The sequence below is a fragment of the Ammodytes marinus genome (genome assembly GCF_949987685.1).
Source record: "Ammodytes marinus genome assembly, chromosome: 5".
Lineage (NCBI taxonomy): Eukaryota > Metazoa > Chordata > Actinopteri > Uranoscopiformes > Ammodytidae > Ammodytes > Ammodytes marinus.
The window spans coordinates 27,762,779-27,789,869 of NC_137234.1; the positions used below are offsets into that span (position 1 = coordinate 27,762,779).

At 41.5% G+C, this 27,091-nt stretch overlaps 1 protein-coding gene across 1 annotated transcript in view; it reads left to right on the forward strand.

Moving 5' to 3' along the window:
• Positions 1 to 27,091, forward strand: part of far1 (fatty acyl CoA reductase 1) — a 37,196-nt gene that overhangs the window by 1,112 nt on the left and 8,993 nt on the right. The window contains exons 2-10 of the mRNA XM_080028180.1: positions 12,098 to 12,198; positions 13,308 to 13,424; positions 14,337 to 14,512; positions 20,944 to 21,123; positions 23,138 to 23,315; positions 24,401 to 24,445; positions 25,043 to 25,170; positions 25,453 to 25,520; positions 26,464 to 26,635. Coding sequence (XP_079884306.1) covers positions 12,127 to 12,198; positions 13,308 to 13,424; positions 14,337 to 14,512; positions 20,944 to 21,123; positions 23,138 to 23,315; positions 24,401 to 24,445; positions 25,043 to 25,170; positions 25,453 to 25,520; positions 26,464 to 26,635 — 1,136 coding nt within the window. The 5' untranslated portion in view covers positions 12,098 to 12,126. The remainder of the gene's footprint in view (positions 1 to 12,097; positions 12,199 to 13,307; positions 13,425 to 14,336; positions 14,513 to 20,943; positions 21,124 to 23,137; positions 23,316 to 24,400; positions 24,446 to 25,042; positions 25,171 to 25,452; positions 25,521 to 26,463; positions 26,636 to 27,091) is intronic.

The window sequence follows — 27,091 nt, forward strand, 5'->3', positions numbered from 1 at the left end:
ATTGCCAGGGCATCTTTTTTCTTTTCTTTTATTCTACTATTCTTTTTTCTTTATTGGTTTAATATCACTGCGGTAACGAAAACTTGTGGAAGTTTTAAATTCACGCAATGTCACTTGTTGGGGTAATCTTGGATTATCTAATTGTATTTCTCTTAACCCCTCAAGTTGATGGTTGTCCTCTGTCTAAGCATCCTGGAAATACGATGTCCATCGGAAAGAATGGGTTAAGGTGGTGCCCTCATCAGTTTTAAGAGACTCGGGCTGTGTTCACTCCTAATAATAGTCCGCTTCTTTGGTGCACACCAGTTGAGAGTGGATACATCGGTTCGTTTTTTGAGGCTTTTCGGTTCACAAAGGCAGTATTGCGACAAGATAACGACCCCAAACACACCTCCAAACGACCACTGCCTTGCTAAAGAAGCTGAGGGCAAAGGTGATGGTCTGGCCAAGCATGTCTCAAGACCTAAACCCTATTGAGCGTCTGTGGGGCATCCTCAAACGGAAGGTGAAGGAGCGCAAGGTCTCTCATATCCACCTGCTCCGTGATGTCGTCATGAATGAGTGGAAGAGAATTCAAGTGGCAACCTGTGAAGCTCTGGTGAACTCCATGCCCAAAAGGGTTAAGGCAGTGCTGGAAAATCATGGTGGCCACGCAAAATATTGACACTTTGGGCCCAATTTGGACATTTTCACTTTGGGGTGTACTCACTTTTGTTGCCAGCAGTTTAGACATTAATGGCTGTGTGTTGAGTTATTTTGAGGAGACAGTACATGTACACTGTTATACAAGCTGTACACTGACTTTTATCAAAGTTTAATTTCCTCAGTGTTGTACCATGAAAAGATATAATGAAATATTTGAAGAAATGTGAAGGGTGTACTGCCGTGCAAAGGCAAAAGACCGTAACTTCAATTTTTTCAAAAATGAGTTTTTGTCATTTTTGTAACAATGGTCATCAGTTTTATCATGTGAACAAAAATCATGACTCAATTTTGTTGTTTTCTTATCAAACTAAGATGCTGTTTTTGCCGTATCTTCCAAAAGCAGAGGGAAAGCCAAGGCAGAAGACCGTAACATCAGTTACGGTCTTCTGCCTTTGTTTCGAACGTTAGAATGAAGTTACTGCTGAGTTACGGCACTCTGCCTTTGTTTTTCATGTGTGTTTCCAGTCACTTACTGTTTGCCGCGCTTGAGTTACGGTGTTCTATTGCCTATATATTGTATGTAATTGAAGCACTTCTGTCACAAACCCTAACTTCAATAAAGTATAAAGAAAACTGTTTGTCTGATTGTTTGTTTATAACAACAACAATAAGAATGGCCTGTTCTCGAGGGAAACTGATGGTGGAGATGGCTTTGAAACGTAAACACCAAGATCCAGGTAAGGATGATGAAGATGTACGGGGGAGATGCATTAGATATAGCCTACAATGTACTTCAGGTTTTGTGAAATTCAGCTAGTAGCCCTGTTAGCTAGCTATCGATGCAAACAAGTTGGCTAGCTATTACTTGTAAAAACACAACACATGTATCATATAAGGGAACACGTTAGATGGCTTGCCAGCTGCAAATCAAAGACTGAATACTATATAGTTAGGAAGGACACATTTTCACGGGCCATACAGTTTAGAGCTAGCTGCCGGCAATGACAGTCCAGTCCACTCATTGACAGAAAACAACGCAAGCGAGTTGGGGGCGCCTGCCGCCTGGCGACACGCCTCCCGGCTCGGAGAAAATAGCCTGAACGAAAACAAACAAACCAACCCAGCAGATAGAATTTATATCGCACCTCACCTTTTCTTGAAATCTGGTCAAAATCCATGTAAAAAAAAACATCCATTGAGGAAACAAATCCATTGTCTTAATCCATAAAAAGTTATCATCAGTAAGCTATTAGACGATTCGCTGCCTGCGTCCGGTGTAGTGCCATAAAGTGATTAGATGCCATAAAGTGATTTGGGTCTCACGGCACTTGCTGAACGACTTTAAAACATATGTAGCCTGTTTATGGCAATCAAAGTAAAAGTAGCAAACAAACAGTGCCTCGTAGCGTTGAGTTAGCCTAATAGTCTGGGCATTTTTGCAGAAATGTGCGCTCGCACACGCACACACACACACGCACGCACCTGAGCAGCAGCAGCCCCCACCCCCCTCCCCCCCCCCCCCACACACACACACACACACACACACACACACACCTGTGCCTGTGATGTGGCAAGCAATGGTTAAGGAAACAAAACACAATCCTTTCTTGCAGACTTTTAGCCATTTCAAATTTTAGTCTCAGTGAGACAGGGAGCATGATGAGGAAGCAGTAGGCTTTACTTAAGAAGCTTGTGAGCTCATTTATTTTGAACCACATTCAACAAAAATGTAATGCATGCATCTGCCAGGATCACCCCATAATTACCTGTCTGCCTGCAACTTGAGTGTCTAAATAAAAACATGGTACATTTAGGCCCTACATTCCAAAACTAAGGGAAACATTTGTGTTAGTTGGTTGAACTGAAGTCAGACTAAACGTGTAACTCAAAATTGACAATTTCATTTATACTTTATAGGCTTTAAAAAAACACCAAACCGGGTGGAGTTAATGACACCAGAGGACAAAGGGTGTATCAGTCATGAGGACATTACGAGGGTTAAGAAGTGTGACAAAATGTAATTTCCACAACAGTCATTTCCTCATGTTTTATATATGTGTATAGGCATTATATCACTGAAACATATGCATATCAAATTAAAGAGTTAAAAAAGGGTTATTAGCTCATTCATATATACATTATTCAACATTACTTTTTGTCACATCACAGTCATTACCATTACAACACATATGTTTAAGTAAAAATCACAAATAATAAACACAATAACATATTTCTTTTTAATAGTTTTTAAAATTGTATGGCCTCTAGTTGAAGAATGACCCATGTGCTTCTAAACAAAATGGATTAGATTTGTATATATACTAATATTCATTATTAGTTGCTGTGTCTAATTTATTTTCTTTTATACTTTTCAGTTTCTTCTATTCCTGGAGCAATTCAGCCAACTGAATGCATGCCCCCTGCAAAACTAGAAGCAAATGAGTGGACAGTTCTCCACAGTTATCTTGACCTCCCGGATGAATTATTTTGTGGAGCAGATGACCTGTTCACAAGCATACCAGACACCACTCCTTTGCAACCCATGACACCGGAGCCTGCCTCTCTGACTGCACTGGAGCAGGTCCTTGTTCCGGTTGAGTCAGCAATTGAGCCAGTGATTGCCAACGTCACAATACCAGAACCAGTTCTTCCACAAGCGACACCAGCCGCTGCCCCAGAGAACACTCCTGCTCCTCCATCAGAGCCTACTAATCGACCTCCAATGAGGGGACCATGTGGGAGCAAGTGCCGCAGGCAGTGCTCAGGAAAATTTTCTGAAGGCAGGCGGGAAGAAATTTGGAACGAGTATTGGAAGATGGATTATGGACAGAAACGGGCCTTTATGTTTCATTCTGTTAATCAGATTCCAAAGGCAAAGGTCAGAGCCAATCCCAGTCGGCGGAGCAGGTCTTTTGTTTACAGGCTGCAGGATGCACACAAGACCCCGCTGCAAGTGTGCAAACTGTTTTTTCTTTCCACGCTAGGCTATCACCCAACAAACGATAGCCTGGTTCTGTCAGTGATGGGCAAAGATAAAACGACTGCTCTAGCTCCACCTAACGACAAAAGAGGAAAACATGAGCCTGCCAACAAGCTGGACCTCAAGCCGTTGACAGACCACATAGAGTCATTCCATCCGTCTATCAGCCACTACCGGAGGGAACATGCTCCACGCCGTCGCTATCTCCCGAGCGATGTCACCGTGAAGCTTATGTTTGCTGACTTCATCCACAAGGGGAACCACTGCTCTTACGAGACATACCGTAAGGCAGTAAAGTCAGCAAACATAAGCTTTGCCAAGCTTGGAGAGGAGGAGTGCGAGCACTGTCTGCTCCAGGATCAGCACTGGGCTGATCATCAGGGGGAGACTGCAGATGATTGCCCTCAGTGCGAGAGGTGGCGCCTGCACAAATCAGCTGCTGTTGAAACCAGGCTGCATTACAGGGCAGATGCAGAGAGGGAATGGCCTGAAAATACGGCAGTCAGAAGTGTCGACCTTCAAAAGGTTATTATGCTCCCGCGTATGCCTGGGGTGAAGTCAGCGGTTTTCACCCGACGCATCTCTACATATCACGAAACGTTTGCTGCAGTTGGAGCCATGAAGACCAAAAACAAAACCATCTCTGTTGTCTGGCATGAGGGTGTTGCGGGGCGAAGTGCCAAAGAGGTAACCTCAGCATATGTGGCGGCATTACAGAAGGAGCGGGACATGAAACATGTCGTGTACTGGGTGGACAACTGTAGTGCCCAAAATAAAAACTGGTGTCTGCTGTCATCCCTGGTCACACTGGTCAACTCGGACACAATATCTGCCCATGACGTGACCCTGAAATTTTTTGAGCCTGGGCACACATTTATGAGTGCCGACAGCTTCCACCATGGCGTGGAACAAGAGATGCGGCGCAGACCAGGAGGGGTAGTCTTCGATTTTGCAGACTTTCTCTCAGTGGTCGCAAATTCTAATTCCAGGAAAGTGGAGGTGGTGGAATTGAAGAACGAAATGATCATGGCCTGGATCGATGGCCATTCTGCAGCCAAGGTTAAGAAGATGCCAAGACTGGCTGAATTGAAAGTAATTCAAATGAGACGTGGGTCAATGTCCATGTTTGTGAAGAAATCCCATGGGGAGGAGGACTTCACTGAGCTGGACTTCCTCCAGAAGAAGTTCGGGTCCTTCGTACCAGCCACCTTGAGGCCACAAGACTGGGGTGTAGAGGAGGCCAAGAAGACGGAGATACTGAAGAATCTCGTCCCACTCATGCCGCCAACGAGAAGAGCATTCTGGAGCTCGTTGGCTGTCAGAGGCCTCAATGAAGAGTATGAAGAGTAGTCTCTCTCTCTCTCTCTCTCTCTCACTTTCTCTCTCTCTTTCTCTCTCTCTCTCTGTAATAAAGAAAGAAAAAATAAATAAATAAATACATTTCTATTGTAAATAAATACATTTCTATTGCATCAAAAATGTATTAATGCAGTGTTTTTTCATCGAATCTAGAAAAATGCAGATAATGTCATCCAACACAACCATATTCCAATAAGTGTTATCAAAAAATTATGAATGGCATATAGAGGACATATTACTGACATCCAATCTTGCAAATGTAAGAAATATAGATGGAAGGTTACGTTAAAGTGTTATTTTATCCCAACTAAGTACAACAATAAGGTTTTTAAAATGAAAGGCTAGATAACACTGTACTCAGGTAATTATATATTAGGTCTATATAAATAACTCAAACAGAGCTATGCATTCATACTATACAGAAGAAATAACCTAAAGTAACATACAGGTTATTGCCATAGGTTATTGCACTCAGACAAATTAAACGAAAACTACATGAATAAGAGCAGATCACGCAAAAGGCAAAGCCAATCGGGCCGCCTGCAGGTCAGAATGGTTACATTGCATGTGCCGGACATTTCCCTCTCACATGGAAAGCTATCAATTAAATACCATAGCAACCTAAACAGCGCCGCTTTAACTTAGCTTAAAACCAAGGACATTTAACATCAAACTGGCACACACAAATGTGTGATGAAACTCACAATAAAGAAAACAAAGCAGCAGGTACTTACTTTATCAATAACTTAATACCCGGAATATTCACAGGAACACGGGAAACAGCCAGATATAAGTTGAGCCAGCTGGTGCACGCTGACATGAAGCTCTCACTTGGACACACCATGGACACACACGGCAGAAAACAAAACTAAGCTCACTCGTGACGTACTATAAAACGAGAGCAACTGCTCTTAAAGTGACACCCATAAAAGGTCAAAGCCCTTAATACACAAGGTTTTGTCACAAGGATTTGTTAATATAGGCTATTGTTTAATGTCTGATTTATGATAAAAAGAAAAATGCTGGAAAAGCATTTTGAAGACATGTACATTATTATGTACCTTTTTTTATTTATTAAATGAAAAAAGCCTGTATCCAAATCTGTTGTGTAAAAACTTTAGAAACTAATATGTGGTAAAAGATTTGAACTCTGGCTTTATCCAACATTTAGATTTTAGTTTGGGAAAAAAAACACATATTACCCATAATTGGTTACATATTGCCATATTTGCACGTTTATTAAGAGATTAAAGAAAAAATGTAATATAAAAGATAATTGTTTTAATGTCAGTAATCAACTGGCAAAGTATCATGATGATATCTACATTAACATTTTTATCCTATTCGCCTGGGGTGTCTCGCCTTAAAATTCTCATTTTATTTATTTTTTTATTCAAATTATGTAGTAATATGCCTAAATAGATAAAACTCACTAAATGTTATTTTAAGGCTATTATTGTTGTCACAGGAAAAGCTGATATAGAGTGATTCAAATCCAAATTGTCAATAGAATAGAAGTTAAGGTCTTTTGCCTTTGTAAACTCATAATTTTTTTTGTAGATAATACAAAGGCAGAATACAGTAACTTCCGAATAAGGGTCAAAGGTCAAGTTAAAATCTTAGATTTTTTGGGGGATAAACAACTTCCCTTTCATACTATAACATGCCAAATTTTCAATAATCTACCTACAACTGATTTGGCAGGACAGCAAAATAACTTTGAACTCATTTTTCTCAGTTCTACACTCTGGTGAGTTAAGGTCTTTTGCCTTTGTAGGGCAGTGTAGGGGAGAACAAGGTTGTATGTCACACGGGTTGGTTGTCAATCGTTATATCTCGGAACCAGATGGAGCTGTCTGTGAAATGTTGGTATGTAAATATCCAGAATTGGGATCAGAGGTCACCTACATAGTCTTCCTTGGAGTTAGACTGCTGAATTTGAGGTGAGAGGACTGTTTTGTGTGTTTTCCATGTCAAATTGAAAATATTTAGCTCCTCAGTATTATTCTTCTAGGCTTTTACACAATGGGTTTATAACAAAACACTTGTTACCCATACAAAGTGTAAAGGGTAAACTATAGTTTAGATTGTGGTTAGCAAGCTAATTAGTTGTCAGATGGTTGTTGGCCTTTATGCTAGCAAGAAATTCAAGTTGGGGTTGGTTGTCACATTTTTGGGGGGGTTGGTTGTCACATGTTATCCAAAGGCTGCAGCCAGAAAAGGAACCCAATAACGAAATAAATTGTCAAGCTGTATCCTCACTGACACCCCAGAGAAGGATAGAATAGAGCAGGAAAAGGCAGCTAGCATGCAAAAGAAAAAAGGGCAACAAAATCAAAACAACCCAGTGCATCCCAAACTAGACCAGCTGCCAAGGCTACAGTAAGTTATGTTATGTAAACTTTCAAATTTAGTTCTGCTTTCTTGCCTTCTTTTTAAGATTATTCCCATTAAGATAACATTGTGACAAACAACCCCATAGTCTTTGATGATTAATTTCTTCTTTATTACAATAAGATCGAAAAAGTGAGGGGTACACATTTCAAGCCAACACCTTAAGCTTCAATTTAATGTCGGAATGACTATTAAAAGATGTTAAGGTGATGAGCAATTCTCACTAGAGTAAAAAGTGTGCCTAGTGTGTCTTTTGAGAGCCAGCCTGGAAACATTGGATTGGTGTGCACTGGGGTGATCACATTAGTCATTGCTCCTCTGAGACGGTTTGTTTCCCAACCTTAAATGTAATCTGTCCGTAAACTTTTTAACCTCAGCCACAGGTGCCCACTTGAAGCGTCCTAATGCGTCTGATCAATTATTCAGGGTTGAGATGAGCCATTAGGGATCAACTGTCTGCCTGACTGTAAGCTGCAGTAGCTGCTTCACTGACACACCATCAGGCCTAAAGATTACCCAGCTCTAATTTCTTTTTAGTATGCAGACAAGTTCAGCTTTAAAGGACACCTAGAGATAGATAGTAGAGTGCCAGCTGCTATGTTCAGGGAATACTGCTGTATTTTGTCCCAGTTCTCCTTAGATTGCAAACACACAGACTTAAAACAGTTGTATCAAGATTTCTGTCTTCAGGAAAATATACAGACATATCCCCATTTGTCACTTTGACATTTCGTATTGTCATATGGACAAAAATGACGGCAGCAGTAGGAAACTGGAGCCTTGGTATGGTCAACGGCTTGCAGTAAATTCTTGATTCTAGCTGGAAGATGTATTGGAGTCTGTTGACTGTAGCTCTCAAACATGGACGCAAAATGGCAAGGAACCTCCGTGACATGATATATTACCAAGTGTTTAGTCACACAAGTAGATAAAACTGCATACACGTCCTCAACATAATACAACTCTTGGTTTGGTCTGTCCTCATTCTCTTTGCTTCTATTCACATTGCAAAAGTAAATGCTTATTTCTCATTCCTAAGCTAAACAAAACTTTAAGGGTGTTGAAATCTACCTTATTTGTGTAACATGTCATTTCCAGGTTTCACAGGGTGTCACACAGACCTTCATACACCCTTTTTAGCGTAATAGCCTACTTGCGTGATTGGATGTTTGCACAAGTTGTGGCCCAACACCATTCACAATGTGTTATTAAACAAGAGCACAAGGAACCATGATAGGTTCACTGGAACTTGAGAGGAACTAGAGTCCACAGGCCACAATCAACAACCTGATCAGATATGCAAAGGAGATGGTGTTCACACCAGCTACTGACTGCACACTTTACAGCGGCCTGATGCAGACCTGTCCAATAATCAGCATCTTGATATGCCACACCCGTCAGGTGGATGGATTACTTTTGTATACATTAGAATAAGTTTTACCTCCTATGAGTCCAGCTGATAAAAACGGTGTATGCTGTCAATTACAGTTCTAAGGGAAATCAACTCTGCAATTGGTTTTGGCCTAGAAAATTGCAATCGGTGTAGCCCTAATCTTGACGAGTTATTCGGTCTAAAGTTTCCCTCCTAGACCACAAAACAAAACATTCAATTTGTCAGTTTTGTTTGCTGGCTTAATATTCATTTTGTCTTGCTAACAATGACAATAGAATGTCTAATGTGACTTGTCAATATGTTCAGGCTTCTGCTTTTAGTGGCTGTCGGTAAGCATTATGGTTGCAAAGGGGCGGACCGATTCAGGGCCTCAATCCCCCTGCAGTAAGCACTGTGCTAGTATGCATGTGATTGAGGAATACCAGATATTCTCAAGTGTGCTTGCATGAAATCTGGTTGCATTAGTCAAGATTATGCTAAAATATATTTTCCCCAACTATATTCAAAATCATTGTTAAGGGCAAACCTTAAGTTTGGTTTATTCCCGTTAACCAACTTTGAAAATACCTGGAATTTTGCAACCCTACTAAGCAATACAATTACTTAAAGTGTTATGATCCATACAAGATGGGACTTACCACATAGAATAGTAGTGTGACGTGTATGATGCAGTGTTTAGCTTGTTCACTGTGGCTGTGCATGTGGGGGTTTCTCCTCTCTGGGACAGTGAGGGAGTGTTGGTGTGGAGCCCTGCATCATTTCTCCTGTGCCTCTTGATTTGTGACTAACTGTGCAGTGTTCACACTAACAAACCTCCCTCAGTCAGCCAGTGTGGACACTTGGCACAGGAGGATGGGATGCACCAAATGAAATGCTGCTACATCTGCAGCATTGGCCTCAGACTAAGCAGGTGTCCCAAGAGAGAAGCACAAAATAACTTATATTCAATAATGAATGTATGTGTTCAGTGTTTGTATGGGAACAAAGGGCTCGGTAGGATTGCAACATTCACTGACAGCATGTTTTTTTGGTGGACCATCCTGGTTGTAATGAGGCACTGCTTGCATACAACTTTGGGCCAAGCTCTTGACACAAGCTGAGGAGTTGATACGGGAACTGAGAAATGTTCAACTTTCTTCAGGCAATAAGTTCTCAAAATCAGACCTAGTGTGTGATAACTTAATATCTGATTAGAAGCCCAGTCAACGCTGGCCATGCTGTAATGGGGTGTATAATGATCTATTTATAGCAAGCTGAATAACTGGCTCAACTGCAACTGCAATGAGCAGTGATGCTGCTCAAGCATAACATCCCCATGCAGCATTGGCCAGCTCTGTACAGTCTGCAGGCTGTTGGTATTTGAATGTTTGTCATGGTTATACAATGAATACTAAACATGTGTTTATCTTTTTTAAATGCCCTTTTTAAAATCCTATTTAGTAATCTAGATAATCCCACATGGTTGTATTTGTAAACAGTTGGTTTCAGACTGACCTAAAAGATTTAGATTGATTCATAGAATCCTACCTCTCCTGACCCTTCTACATCTCACAAGATGTTTTGTGCAGAGACTTTGCAGAAAGAGTTTCTGCATAACCAAATCATTTATGATCCTAAAGAATAATTTAAACGGAGTGTATCTGCAGCAGCAGCAGAAAGTGTCCTGCTGGTCATGATTTATGCATCAGCTCACAAGTTATTCTTGTTTTCAGATATCAAAGCTATGATTGTTCCTTTCAGCAGGTAAAGGGACTAGGACTAGATTTCTACATTTGAGTTAGTTTACCTGTGCGAATACTCTATTCTGATTGGCTGGAGAACATTCCATAGGTGTGGATTAACCCCTGATGTATGCATGGACACCTAGATGGAACCGTTACTTTCTGTCCACCTTGATGCGTCGCCGCTGATTAAACACTGTTGATAAGGTGGTTAATGCCCTTTTGAGGGGTCCAGTTATCAGGAATGAATGGACTTCGTGAAGGCAACTGTCCTCCGCTGTGCAGTCCTTGCCTCCACGGCGTCCATTAATTCCTGATAACTGAACACCTCGTCGGGCATTAACCCTTACATGTTGTGGTAGCTTTTCATCATCCCAGATTACTGCATGCTTTTCTAACAGGCCATAGAGAGTTCAGTTAGACGCTCATATAATGCTTTGGTTGATATTTATCATTTTGGTTTGAGCGGGAGAGGGCTTGTTCCAGTCAGGTTTTAAAAGCTTCAGCAGTATTAACTTGTGGCAGTACACTTGTGCTGTTACTCTGAGAAGCCCATAGGGGTTTGACACTGTTTAGATAAGTGTGGCAATGTCGCTTGTCTGAAAGAAGGATATGACCTTAGTTAATGATTAGCTCATTTATCTCTGAGATTGACTTGTTATCAGCTCAGAGCTGTCACTCCTACTTAAAAACCAACACCATCAGTGAGATAAGGCCTCATCCAGTGAAGCCTAGAGTCAACACATCACTGGGTTGTCTACTGTAATATAAGTCACGGATTGTGACGGAAGTTTTGAAGATATTACCTTTTTCAAAATTGGAAATTGTATTTGGCATTTTCACCACATGAGCATTAATCGGTAAATGAAATCAATCTCTCATTTCCAGTCTTTCTGTATGCTCCAATGGCTCATTGCAAGTGGTTAGTTGGCCTTGAAAGTTCAATACAGCCATTGCTGTCCGTCTGTGCTTAGTGTATAGTCAACAAATCCTAAGTGTCTTCTAAACTTAAGGGAGATTGCTGCAACGTTAATTGATGAAGACCTGTTAAAATACGGTTAAAGTAAAAACTAATGGTAAAATTCAAATCTGTTGCATCAGGACTGAACTGGTCTTACGGATTGTGGTCGGCCATTGTAAGCAAACAACAGCGCGACTGTTACCAGATTCAAACCAGTAAGACCTGCACGTGATCTTGGAGCACTGCATCGCACAGAATTGACAATGTGTTAGTAGTGTCTTTTTTTTTTTATTATTAAATTACCATGTGGATATTTGTCACTTAGCCTGTTCCATGTGTTCCTGACCAAGTGAGTGATGGTATGGGAAAAAAATAAATCATAACCATGCTTTACATTGTCAAGTTTGACAACCTTGAACAAGTCCATGGATGCTGCAGACTGTGCAAGACTCCAAGCTACAATCTTTACTTCCACTGGATCTTTCACAAGATGTTTTAATTTAATAATTGTTTTTAATTCATACCATGGGGAAACGCCTCATGTAGCAAGTGAAGGCATGGAGTTGATTTCCACAATTATCATTCCCCTCCTTGTGCATTTTTTTTTTTTCATTGGGTTTTTCTGCTGTGTGCTTTGTGTGCAGGTGGAGTTGTGTTCCGGACTGCAGACATCATGGTGAACATCCCAGAATACTATGCAGGGAAGAATGTGCTCATCACTGGAGCAACAGGCTTCATGGGCAAGGTATGGTACTAGTGGTAACGTTGGCCAAATAGCCAATAGGAGGTGACGCGTAGACTGTGCTTCTTGCTATTGTGGTGGAATTGAAATATCAACCTCTAGAAAGATGAGAATTAGTCAATTAATACCAGATGACACACTGTTTAAATACAAAATAAACATATTTTTTATGTTTGCAAACATGAGTCAAGACAACAATCAAGCAATGGCATTGTAATGAAATGACTAGAAGTGTTTGCAAAATCTTTTAACGCACGAACATCAGCCTACGTAATAGATGTTCAGGGTTGGAATAGCCATCACACTACTTCAAGCTATTAGAGTTCACATGTTAATGCTAAACCAAGGCTTTCATCAGCCCATATTACACACAGTAAGTCCACACACATGTCCACTTCACATAGAACTGTTGAATATCTCCTGTTCACAGGACAGTAAAGCAAGACGAATGAAGATTGTCCTTGTGTCTCAGCACTTTGATACTATTAATCTAATGTTAAATGTAGCCATTATGTTGTGAAGGCACGTTAAAGAAGATTCTTAGTTATTTTAAAGGTGGAGTCAGCTTTTCTGGTGATTGTTTATTGTCAAACTACATTTTGTCAAAATCAGTGAATATCTCCTCGATCTGCTACCTGTTTCTCCGTACTGTTTGTGTGTGTGCGCTGAGAAGAAATACAGTGTTAATACACAGCTTAGGCTCTATAAATACGTAGGCATGTTGTTTGCTATGGTGGGCCCCTTTTTGTTTCCATACCAGTTTACAGAGCCTAGGCTGTCTATTAACACCAGCATTTGTTTCCCTCAGTGACACACAGTACGAACAGTTAAACGATCTTTGAGATATTCACTGATTTTGATACAAAGTGATTTTGTCAACACTCTACCTTTTTGTTAAATGACTGCCTTATTCTTCTTAACACAGCAGCCATTGTTTGCTTGTGGTGTATTTGAGCCCTTTGTACAGAGGCTATGGAGGAAGAAGCATTCTTCATGCAGCATGTACTTCTCTCCAAGAGGAAGAGGTCACACTTTGTAGGTTTGTGTGCATGTGCGGAGCCGAGCAGAAGTTTAAAAAAAGCCACTTTTTGGACTTCTGCTGATTGTTTAAGGTGCTCCTGGAGAAGCTGCTGAGGTCCTGCCCGGCCGTCAAGTCTGTCTATGTGATGGTGAGGTCAAAAGCCGGTCAGAGCCCCAAGGCCCGCATTGCTGATATGGTCAACTGCAAGGTGAGATGGTGTGGGGGGGATGGGCTATTACATGGGATGGGAGGGGGTAAAGCCTGTGTATGCTCAACTGTGGGTTAGAATAGTGCACACAAGTTATTCTATAACAAAGTAGAAAAACCAGTGGCAGCACACATTGTTATAACACAGCGACGGTGCCACTTAAAAGTCTCCACCTCCCCGCAGCAGGTGAGTCACTGTGTTAGAGCCGGAGGACATGTTTCTTCAGGATATTCAGCTGGAGCACAGTTCCTGGAATGGATCACATCCTTTTCCATTGATGTGTCCAAAGTGGGAATGTTAGGCTGCAATCACTTGAGCTTTGACCTGTTTCTGTTAAGTTCAGCACAATGTTTTCTCTCCAACCTGAAAGGGTCCTAGATAGTGTTTATTGTATTTTTTTTTATCTTTATGATTTATGACCATATTTATGTTTGACGACACAGCCATCAAAATCACAACAGAAGCGATTTTAAATTTATGTTCAGTTCATAATGGTAATCTTATCCAGACAAAAATGAGGAGTATCTACCATTTATCTAGGATGGCCTAGAGGGAAAAATGTCCCGTTCTGTTTCAATGCTTGAACTGTCGGCTTTGTTTAACATTTTGCAGTTTAATTTGCATGTGAAACACATGTTCAAGCTTCCATTTAGTTTGTGCAATAGGCTGCTGATTTTAGAGACACTTAAATCACTGGTAGTGTAGATGAGAGGTAAATGGAGAGGGCTGTGTTCTGTTGTAGGAGGAATCAATGCACCACTGACTGTACCAAGAGTAGGCAGGGGGCTAGAGGCTTTTCTTTTGATGGAACATACCGAATAATAGTCCAATGACACTTGGACAGTTTATTTTAAATTTTTTGTAACATGAGTTTTAACAGGTATTTCTTGATTTTTTTTTTCCCCCTCTCAGTTGTTTGAACGAGTGCAAGAGGAGCAGCCAGACTTTGCAGAGAAGATCATAGCAGTGAACAGTGACCTGACCCTGCTGGAGCTGGGTCTGAACAAAGAGGACCAGAGCATCCTAGCAGAGAACGTCAACATTGTGTTCCACTGTGCTGCCACCGTCCGCTTCAGTGAGCCGCTCAGGTGAGATATCTGCCCGCTCGCTGTCTTGCTCTTTATTCCTTAAAGCTGCAGTGCGTAATTTTTTATTGAATGACGGTCACATTGAAGCCATTGCCAAAAAAAAAATAGTTGACACAAAGTCGATTTAAGCCTTTCATCTCCACAAAACTCTCTCTGTATTTCTCAGTATGGCAGCGTTTACAAACTGGTGTCTTCCTCCCCCCCAACTCCCCGACACTGGCGCAGGAGCTCAGAAAAATCCCAAGAAGCCCCCAAGACATGTTCATGTTTCAGTTGTTGATTCTAGTGCTAAGAAATAGCCTGGACGTACAGAAGAAGGAATACAATCCAGGCTTACCTCCTGTAGATTATTTTTTTTTATTTATTTTCTTTGTATAACCATTTTTATCGATGCAATGGTGTAATGAATGATAATTGGGCAAGAGAATGTGTATTATGTGTAATGGGCGGGTGCTTGACTTGGCAGCAGCGGCATGGTGACAGATTGTTCCCACTGTTTTTTTGCAGTACATGGGGGAAACCCGACACCTCCCTCGACAAATGACTCTCTCAGCAGGAAATGGGCACATTCATTTTCTGCTGAACCAGGGACTCTGTTTTGACAAAGTATTGCAAAGTACGGTAGTAAGGCACTCATGCAAAGTTGGGTTATTACCTTTATGGAGATGGCTATTAGCTTTAAGGAGTTTGGGGGGGAGAAGTCTGCGTTTTACTGTTGCATGGGGGGCCAGCAGAGAAACTGTTTAGGTAAGCATATATAAATGCTTACCTATAAATGGTCTGTTCAATAGTACACTAAATGTAGGAATTTTCAGTGCTTTAGTTTGCCGCCAGAAAGCCTTCTATTTTTAGGCTCTCTTTTTTTTCACGTGTAGTTCGGCCCTGTATTACTATCTGCTACTCTCGACGGTGCAGTGCACCGTATCACTCTGCCAATCAGCTGTTTGACTCAGAGACACCGCCACTAATTCAAGAGAATGTAAGAAAACAAAATCGAGTCATTATGAAAGCAAGGACAACATGCCATTCACTGAGTATACAGGAGGCAAGGCAAGGCAAGGCAAGTTTATTTATATAGCACAATTCAGACACAAGGCCACTCAAAGTGCTTTACAGGGGCAAGACTAGAACACATAAAACACATTATAAAACATTTAAAAGCGATTAAAAGAAGCAAATAAAAATAAAAAATAAAAACATGAAAACTGGATTTAATAAAAGAAGCAAATAAAATGAAAATTGCAGGTTAAAATGGAAACAAAAAAGTCTTCAGACTCGATTTAAAAGAACCGAGAGTTGCAGCACACCTCAAGTTCTCTGGGAGTTTGTTCCAGATTGTTGGTGCATAAAAACTAAAAGCTGCTTCTCCTCGTTTAGTCCTAACTCTAGGGACTGTAAGTAGACCTGTCCCAGACGACCTAAGGGCTCTGGACGGTTCATAACTTATCAGCATATCAGTAATGTATTTTGGCCCTAAACCATTTAGTGCTTTATAAACCAACATCAGTATTTTGAAATCAATTCTTTGAGTGACTGGAAGCCAGTGTAAAGACCTCAGAACTGGGGTAATGTGATCCACTTTTTTGGTCCTAGTGAGGACTCGAGCAGCAGCGTTCTGAATTAGCTGAAGCTGTCTGATAGATTTTTTTGGAAGGCCAGCAAGGACACTGTTACAGTAGTCAAGTCTACTAAAGATAAATGCATGGACAAGTTTTTCTAAGTCTTGCTGAGACATAAGCCCTTTAATTCTTGATATGTTTTTTAGGTGGTAGTAGGCTGATTTATTAATTGATTTTATGTGTTTCTTGAAATTCAAGTCGGAGTCTACAACAACACCAAGATTTCTGGCTTGGGGTGTGGCTTCTAACATAACGGATGTAAGCTGTGCGCTGACTTTTAATTGTTCATCTTTGGCACCAAAGACAATTACTTCAGTTTTATCGTTGTTTAATTGAAGGAAATTTTGGCACATCCAATCATTGATTTGTTCAATGCACTTACTCAGTGCCTGTATCGGACTGTAGTCTCCTGGTGATATGGTTATGTAAATTTGTGTGTCGTCTGCATAATTATGGTAGCATAATTTGTTCTTATTCATAATCTGAGCTAGTGGGAGCATATAGATGTTAAATAGAAGAGGGCCAAGAATGGAACCTTGGGGGACCCCGCATTCAATATTTGTCCGCTCAGATGTGAAATTGCCTATTGACACATAGTAGTCTCTATCCTTTAAGTAGGATTCAAACCAGCTTAGTACAGTTCCAGAAAGTCCAACCCAGTTTGCTAGTCGATCTAGTAATATGCTGTGGTCAACTGTGTCAAAAGCGGCACTGAGGTCCAGTAAAACTAAGACAGAACTTTTGCCACTGTCTGTGTTTAAGTGGATGTCATTGAGGACCTTAACCAGAGCAGTCTCAGTACTGTGGTGTTGTCGAAATCCTGACTGGAAGACATCAAAGCAGTTATTCATTGCTAAGTAGTTATTTAACTGTTGATAAACTGCTTTTTCAATGATTTTACTTAAGAATGGTAGGTTAGATATGGGCCTATAATTTTTCATGAGTGATGTATCTAGATTGGTCTTTTTTAGTAGTGGCTTGATGACTGCTGTTTTCAGGGCCTGTGGGAATACACCTGTCTGAAGGGACGTGTTGACAATTTGTAGAACATCTGAGGCCATACAGCTAAAAACAGTTTTAAAGAAGCCTGTGGGCAGAATGTCAAGGCAACAGGATGAGGAGTTCAGGTGTTGTATAATGTCCTGCAGGTTTTTGTGGTTTATAAGATAAAATTCTGTCATTGCATTTGAATTGATTTTATGAGGGAACACATATGTTGAACTTGGTATTGATGCAGTGACAGCTTGTCTAATTTTGTGAATTTTCTCAGTAAAGAAGGAGGCAAATTCATTGCAAGCCCTCGTGGAAAGATGCTCAGACGCTACTGGCACAGGAGGGTTTGTTAATCTGTCGACAGTAGCAAACAGGGCACGTGCATTGTTGTTGTTTTTGGTGATGATGTCAGAAAAGAAAGAATGCCTTGCATTTCTCAGTTCTGAGTTAAACGTGCACAGTTTCTCTTTGAAGATGTCATAATGAACCTGGAGATTTGTTTTTCGCCACCTGCGTTCTGCTTTACGGCACTCTCTTCTTTCTATTCTGACCTGCGGGGCATTTCTCCAAGGAGATATTTTCTTACCAGAGACAACCTTCATCTTAATGGGCGCAATAGCATCTATAACACTTGTAATTTTGCCATTAAAGTTGTCTAAAAGCTCATTAACTGAGTTACAGGGGAGGGGTGGTATCGAAGAAAATGCTTGAATGAATGTTTCACTGGTGTTTTCTGTAATATACCGCTTTTTGATTACTTTTGATTGATCAATTGTGTGCACAGACATTGTACTCTCAAAAAATAAACAGGAATGGTCCGTGAGGGGACCCATATCTGCCACAGTTATGTCTGAAATGTTCATTCCTCTGGAGATGATAAGGTCCAGCGTGTGCCCCTTGTTATGAGTTGGTTTGTCAACATGCTGATTTAGTCCAAAGTTGTCAAGGACACAGCACAGTTCTTTCGCACATCTATCCTCTGGTTTGTCAGTATGAATATTGAAATCTCCGACGATTAATACACAGTCAAACTCAGTACATATTACAGACAGCAGTTCAGTAAGTTCATCAAAAAAGCTTGTATTGTATTGAGGTGGCCTGTAAATACTAATGAAAATAGCTCTAGAGGCTGAATTTAACTGTAGAGCCACATACTCAAATGAATCAAAATTTCCATAAGACATCTTTTTGCATTGTAGAGATTCTTTAAACAGAATAGCAACCCCCCCGCCTTTTTTATGCACTCTGGATTCACTCACAAAATTGTAATTTGGGGGGGCGGACTCTATGAGAACAACTGAGCTGTTATCTTGGTCTAACCAAGTTTCAGTTAAAAACATGAAATCAAGATTGTGCCTAGTAATAAGATCATTAATTAAAAATGTTTTTCCTGCCAGGGATCTGATGTTTAATAAAGCTACATTTAGTGTGTTCGAAACATGGTCACCCCGATTTATTTCAGCCAACTGTGGCTGAAGAGGAATACTTATCAGATTAGATACATTTGCAGGATTTAAGAGTTTCCTGTTTCTTGAGGTAAACCTTGAGAAACAGGGCCCCGGCTTATCTTGTGAGTCAAAGGCGGTAACTGTGTAGCCGCGGCCCGGTTCGTATCAACAAGTGCTTTTATTCCGTAAACGAGCAGCCCACTGCTGCTGCCGATGACGTCGCGGTGAGATCAGAGGGGGTGTGCGTGGAGGGGTGACGAGCCGGGCACTGTGGCTAAGATTGACGAGTTGTGGGGGGGTAGATGGGAGTTGTGGGGGGGTAGATGGGAGTTGTGGGGGGGTAGATGGGAGTTGTGGGGGGGTAGATGGACATCGAGGACGGGGAGTACGAACGATTTCCATGAACTCCAGCTCAGGAGAGGATTGAGAAAGGGTGAGTGTAGGAGAGAAAGGAGGAGAGAGAGGTCGGCTTGGTGATGACCTGCGGGGTCTAGGGGAGACGGGGATGGGTAGAGCCCCCTCCTCTCTGCCCTGATATCTCTCATGGTCTGAGCTGTCATCTGGGGCCGGCAGTTGTCCTTCGGCGCTGCTGCAATGCTGTGTTTTGGCTTTCTCCAGTATCTTGTCCTTGGCACGAACAGATGGGTGGCGCAGGACGTAGAACACATTTGATATGAATACTTCTAATCCTGTCTTATTTAGGCAGAGTCCATCTGTCTTAAAAAACTGGCTGCGGTTCCAGAAAGTGTTAAAATTGTCAATAAAATGCACTGAGTGGTCGGGGCACGCAGCTGAAAGCCACATGGTCAGTGCCAGCAATCTGGTGAATTTCTCAGTTCCTCTTCTGATTGGTGGCAGAGGACCACTGATATACACCTTAGCTTTCAGTGAGCTGACCGTGTTCAAGAGATCTTTAAAGTCCTGTTTCAACATTTCAGACTCCTGCTTTACAACATCATTAGATCCGATGTGCAGAATGATGTTCTTTACAGTTGTGTGAGCAGCTGCAATGTCCAGGATTCTTTTTTCTAAGTCAGATACCATATCATTTGGATAGCAGAGTACTTTGGTATCAACACTAAACATGCTTTTCATATCTCTAACAGAAAAGTCTCCAACAATTAGAGTTTTAGGCCCGGTTGTTAGCTTGGTTAGCCCGGTTGTTAGCTCTCTCTGTGGCTCTTGGCTTTCGGGCCTTACCTTGCGGTGTGAGGCTGCTGTGTTGTCATCAGAGGGAAATCCAGGGAGTTGTAACAGTGGGGTGAACCTATTTGACACTAGCACACTTGTTTGCTGGGGAAGTTTGTTGTTACGTCTCCCATTGGCAGCTATCCATTGCTGCGGTCTCCGGGGCACGGGGGTTGAGGAGGCATTGTGCCTAGGTGATAACGCAGGCCAGCTGTCCAGATCAGTCATCTCATGGCGCTCGGCCCTGCCGGTTATCCGTCCTCCCTTTTCCAATCTCTTTGGCTTTGCACCAAGACGATTCCAGGGAGGGTTATCACTGCCTTGAACACAGTCCTTCTGTTTCTTCGTAGCCTTGCTGGTGCTAGTTAGCTGTGCGTTAGCTCGATCTTGTCCACTGTTTTTAGTCACTGATAGAGTGGTGTCGTTCCCACATAGTCCATTCACTTCCACGTTCACTTCTATTCGATTCATTTTTGTTTCCAGTGCTGTAATCCTCTGTAGGAGTATTTGGTACTCCTCGTTTGATAAGGGAGGCATCTTGCTGCTAATTAGCTTTAGCTTAGCACCTCGCTTACAGTCACCACAGGCCTGTCCTGTTTGTAGGCCTCTTCACGTTCTGTTGAGGAGGTCGTAAAAGTTTCTAAAAATGCCTGTAGTATCTATTAAACAATAAATTAATTATAGTCCCATTGATTTGTATGTATCCAGGACCTGCTGCTAAATTTATGTTGACGAAAAAGAAGAATGTAAGCAAAAAGTGCAAGAGGAGGAGAGAGCAAACAGAAAAGCGTCTGCACAGTAGGAAAGCAGGACAAGTTTTTCTTGAGTCCAAACTCCTTATAGTGACTGCACTGACCCCCATCTCCATAAGGTAACACACTAACTATGCATAACTAGCTCATACAACCCCTCTTCAAAAATACTGAACCATCCCTTTAAGTATGTAGCGTTCAGTCGGGATGTGTCCCAGCTAGAGAGATCAGATTGATATTTTGCTTTTTTTCGTTGGGTGAGATCAAAGCGTGTGTCATAAGTTCGCCATTGTTAATACAGAACGACTGTGAAAGATCAAATATTCTGCACTATGCTGATCACTCATACCCACTGTATTGGGTCAGGTAATTCCCTCCACTAGATGTGCTCAATCTTCCCTGCCCCTCTCTCTCTCTCTCTTTCTCTTTAGAGATGCGATGCAGCTGAATGTCCTGGCCACCCAGAAGATGGTGGCCCTGGCCCACACCATGAAGCACCTGGAGGTGTTCCTCCACGTCTCCACAGCCTACGCCAACTGTGACAGAGAGCTGATTGAAGAGACGGTGTACCGGCCGCCCGTCGACTACCGCAGACTCATCGATTCTCTGGAGTGAGTCCCAATCTGGCCTGTTTCCCAGTCAACACACTGCTGGGGTTAGGGTTGCTTTAGACTGGCCTTGCTGATGTCTACAGATGTGGGGGATGGTCTCTTATTTTGATCACTAGTATACAGTGGCATGCAATTATGATTGAGGTTTTTAATACTGGAGTCAGCAATTCTGGAGAGTGCTTGTTGTCAAAATCAGTTCTGTCAAAACCAGGGAGTATCTCCTCACGATCTTGTCACTGTTCGCGGGCTGAAAAAAAGAATCCAGTTTTAATAATACATAGCCTAGACTCTGTAAACGGCTATGTTCGGTGGGAACCTTTGTTTACTGCTGCCTCTATCGCACTTTTTTCGGACACACATACAACGTCTCAACTGCTGCTGCAGCGCTGCTTTTAAAAGCCCTGTCTTTCTACGTAGAGTTTTCATAGATAATTCCCATTAAAAATTAAGTTTGTTCATGTCATTTCTGATGCATATGATTTATATTGAGTCTGATATTGAGTCTCGACAGTAATCCGTGCGCCCCATTGCCTATATATTTTTTCTTGCCACATTTTCGCTTGTTGGAAGTTTTATTTTGAAAGGGACACACCAGGAAATGGTGAAACTACAGCGAAAGCTGCCGGTATGAAGTCAATATGACTCTCAGCAGAGTATTTCTCTATCAGTTAAAGCAGAGAGACCCGAGAGAGACGCGCGTCTCTCCGAAAAAAATTGGCGAGCCTCCTGAGGTGAAGTGGAGCGTCGCTGCAGACTCGCCTCTGACGGGCATCGGCAGCGCATTCCAGGTTGGATGTGTGGCTGCTCTGTTGATTACACGGTCAGTGAAAGAAAGAAAAGAAAAAAAAAAAAAAAAAGTCAGACGTAGACGTGCAGTAAAGGTAGGATGTGTGTGGGAGCTGTAATGTTGATGATGCTGCCAGTCTCAGCTGCCTAGCTAGATTAGTAAAGCATTAGAAGTGTGCAGAGAGAGAGTTGACATTGGTGGAATGACTGATGTATGGTGTGTTCAGCACATGGAGCTTGTGGGGGAACTTGAATGGATGTGTGTAGAGGCTGGGTTGATTGGTATTTCTTGAAGGATTTGTTTTTATTTGCTTTGAATTTAAAACTTAAACGGTCAACACTCCGATTGCTTAAAGGTGCATTATGCAGTTTTAAGGGAGGGGGATTTGTTTACATTTGCAGATCCTGTAGTTAGTGTACAAAACCTATTTTTTCTCTGTATCTTACTCTTAGTATTGAATATCAAAACTAAATTATATTGAGGCACAGGGACTCAAACCTTAACTGTGGGCCCTGCTGCTGTAAACAACAGTGAAACGGTAACGTTTCGGGAAGCTTTCTACCTTCAAACAGTATTCCAGTCATCCCATTTTCCTGGGAAGAAAGTTTCTTTATTCAGTAATGAGAATATACCTAAGAAAATGTTCACTTCTCTGACACACCCAAAGTTACATAGTGCACCTTCTAATATTGACTTTGCTCACTTAGAACAGCACGGTTAACCAAAAGGCTCCTCCTTAACTGTGTGCAATCGCGTGTAAAGTTTAAACCTATATTTCCTTTTCAAAAATAACCCAGCTTAACATTAATTCAGTTACTTTAATCTTTTGCCATCTCAGTGGTTTTAATGTTTAGTTATTTTCACCTCAGAACTTGTCAGAGTCATTTACTCCCTAGTAGAAGATAGGCCTGTGTACTGTTATTCTCCTGTTGATTGATAGCAAGATGAGAGTTCTTCCCATGTGGTTGTGAGTGAAACATCTCGACTTTCTGATGGCTTGCCATGCAATGTGCTACACACACACTTCTATCCCCCTCGGTATGAACTGCCAACACTTTGCTGACCCTCTGAAATTTCATCTAATGCTATCATCAGGTCACACTTTAAGTTGTCAAAGTGTGGGTTTTGAGTGACTACATACCGTCATGACAAATGTGTAATTGTGCCGTTAGGGTTGCTAAACACACACACACATCAGACTAATCTTGTCTTTGTCTTTTTGTCCAGCTGGATGGATGACGAGCTGGTGTCCGCTCTGACCCCCAAGCTGATCGGGCAGCGTCCCAACACCTACACCTTCACCAAGGCCCTGGCTGAGTACATGGTGCAACAGGAGGCTGGAGACCTCAACGTAGCCATCATCAGACCTTCCATCGTAGGAGCCAGCTGGAAGGAGCCCTTCCCAGTGAGTCACTCTACAGGCTATATTGCTTCTTTCGTTAGCTCATTCAGACAGGGATTTCAATTTAAATTGAATGTTCAAAGAAATGGGAATGTTTCAATGACCCAATTATGATTCATTATGAAAGAGCATGGTATACAAATATACTGTATACAATCTGTAGTTATTATTATATTTTAGTTACATGTGCCTATTTATTTAAAGGTGCGGTCAGAAAAATGCTTCTCAATCAGTGACTATCTCCTCATGATCCGCTACCTTTCTGTACTTTGTGAGCTCTGGAAAAAATGTGGTAATACACTAGACCATACAATTGTCTGATTTTGACAAGTGATTCTGTCAACAAGCCTTCTCCAGAATGGCTGACTCTACCTTAAGTGTTAATGGCAGAAACGCCAGGGCCAAGTCGCACATACTGTACAGTACACTGCTGTGTGGGGTAACTAGCTGATCACCATAGTAAGCAGGAAGATAGTCAAACTGAGAACTTGACTGTGAAAAGAAATCCAGACTTTTTGCCTACAATATAGAGGTAGCATAAAATGGCCACGCTTCTGGTGTGTGTTGAATGAATACCGTCTGTGCCATGGATTTTAAAACTATAATCTGGAGTGGAGGAAGTCCACCAATCAGCTCAGATCTTTAGGAAGGTTTGAATAATAAGCTTGTGCTGACAGCTCTTGTCCGACCATGTGAAAAGCACATTTCACACTTTCCACTCAGAATCACTCCCATGAAAGTGTGTAGATATATTTGCCCTCTGGGTTGCATCTTTATAAAAGGACCCTTTGTACGGATTAATCATGTAGATTTATCAATACAATGTAATCGCAAATGCCAAACTCACCACAGGCTAAAATACATTGAAATAATTTGTCATCAAAAACACAAATATATATTCAATCTTCTATAACACATTTTAGAATTTACTTGATAAGCTTTTACCCAAAAATGCTTGACCTTTGATAGTTGACTTTTTGCTTGTAATTTTTAATTTGTTTCTCAAGAAATAGAAAAAAAAAATTCTGTCAATTATTAAATAGTTTCAATACTAATTGCATGCTGCTTTCCTCTGACTGCTCTTTCAGGGTTGGATTGATAACTTCAATGGACCCAGTGGAATATTCATTGCAGTAAGTATACTATTGAGAGAAACTGTCGAGGGCCTCTTTTATACAGTTATACTTTATCAATCACGGATGTCTGCATTTATTTTATTATTAACAGCCAGCTGCATCAGAAAAGTTCATGTCCATGTATAGCTGTGTCTCAGTGACATGTGTTACCTTGATATCATTTAAGTAAAGAGGCTTTCAGCACCAAGTTTAACATTTAAAAAAATATATAATTTTATTTATTTATCCATAATATCGTTCGACCCATAGTGCTATCTTATCTATTTTAAACTTTAGTCTAAGTCTCGGGCTACATTAATGCACTAGTGTGGTGTTGGCAAAAAGCAGGACTGACAGGAAATAGTGTTTTAGACTTTTAAACAAACCTTGTTAGTATGGGGACTGTTGGTAAACTAACAGTCCAAAAATGTAGTTAAAACAAGAATATAAACAAACTATTTCCACTTGTGTCTTATGAATAGGAATACATGAGCATCTGACAGTCATTGTTCCAGAGCTATTCATCAGGATCATTGTTTCCTCCAATGACTCTAATGGAAACTTATTGGAAGTCCTGTCCTGTTGCATCAGTGCTGTTTGTTCCCTCCCCTGCAGGCTGGTAAGGGAATCCTCCGTACCATGAGAGCGTCTAACGATGCCGTGGCTGACCTGGTGCCAGTAGACGTGGTCATCAACGCCACAGTGGCTGCAGCTTGGTACTCTGGAACACAGGCCGTCAACAGGTTTGAGACACACACATACCCTGTGTTCCAATCGCCGTACTTCCCTACTATTAAGTATGCCAGAAAAAGATTTAGGATGTCCCAAGACATGCGCGTCGATTTGTAGTATGATGAAAATACATAAATGCCCCACTAATCTGTTTTTTTTTTCTCTCCTGTGGCCCTAAAACTCCTCTGTACAGAAAAAGTATGTGATTTGGAACGCAGGGATAGTCTTTCTCCCCAACCTCTTTTTAAAATGTAATCCAGTGGATTAACTCTGAACTGGTCCCTCTTTTTAAGGCCCAAAAGCATCCTGGTCTACAACTGCACAACCGGTGGCATCAACCCGTTTCACTGGGGAGAAGTGGGTATGTTGTCTCTCCTCCTCCTGCCTAAACACTGTCTCTATTATTAAAGGCCCCCGACAATAAAAGCTAGCGTGTTTGAACAGGCGTCTAATGACATGCCCTGATTGTAAACTGATCCACTGGCTGCCACACCCAAGCCAAGAGCTTTTTTTGCCCCCATTTCTTGACGATCCGGGTTTGGAACACCTTTTTAAACGATCATACATTGTGATTGTGGACTTTTCCAACGGATAATCACCAATGACACTTTTGCCCCTAGTAATAGTATTTACAGATACTTGATGTCCACTCCTGAATTTAAGATAACTATAGCCCTCATAGTTTATTTTTTAGACTTTATGATTTGTAGTACAACTTAAGGTTCTTGCTTTTGAGTGCAGTTCTTTTGCTGCAGAAATGAATGGTGAGACCGGGGAACAGCCATACACCATTGTGTAACTTGCACACTGGGAATTAAATAGTAGCCACATTATTTATCCAAACGACTCATAGTTTCCAACCTGTTGAAATGATTAGAGAAAGTTTGAATGTTGGCTTCAGTTGAAAACACATTTTGAATGAATCAGCTCCTGCAGTTCCCTAAGCACTTGTCCCCTTATTAAAGTTGTACTGTGATGCTGTTGTTCTTGTTCCCCCCTTAAAACCTATGTTGTGCAGCTGTGTTTTATTCTAGTTGGTGAATGTACACACATAATGGTATTGCCTTTTTTGATACATTTGAACAGTAGGATACTTAGGCATTTTTGTTAGCTGCAATAAATGAAGGTAACATAGATTAGCTTAATTATAATAATTGTATTGTTGTAAAGTTGTGAGCGGCCTGAAGGATTTTATTTTACCAGCAGGGCCAAAGCTTTCAGTCAATCGGGCACACAAAGAGGGAAAGCATGTATCTAACCACTGATTGCTGACTTGTGTTGAACCACCTTGTGTCTCTCATTAGAGTACCATGTTATATCCACATTCAAGAGGAACCCCCTTGAACAGGCCATCCGTCGGCCCAATGTTAATCTCACATCCAATCACCTAATCAATCAGTACTGGATCGCCGTGAGCCACAAGGCTCCGGCCTTCATGTACGACCTGTACCTCAGGCTGATTGGACGAGAGCCCAGGTAACCTCTTCACACCGAGCAGGACGCTCCTCCTGCCCCCCGCTCACTCACACACACACACACACACACACACACACACACACACACACACCTCTGCTGCTTCAGCCCTGTCGCTGGTACTAAGTGTAGTAGCTTAATGTGGTAGTTGCTAATGTCTTAATCAGTGCTTGTGTGCAGTATTTGTTGGTAGGTGAAGGATGCATAACCCACTGCTCCCCCTACAGATACAGGGGATGACCAATGGCTTCTGCACTCTTGCAATGTTAATCGTCTAAGTTGTGTTCCCAAAACGTCAGTTCTAAATTCATCTCAGTCCAGCTGATGAGTGGACTGAGGTGGACTTTTCAGTCTGACTATGCTTTTGGGCACCCAACCCTTTCTTGCTAAATGTCTCTGCTAGCTCCTGCATTTAGTCCCATGTATCTCTTTCCTACAGAGTACTGTATAAACATGACC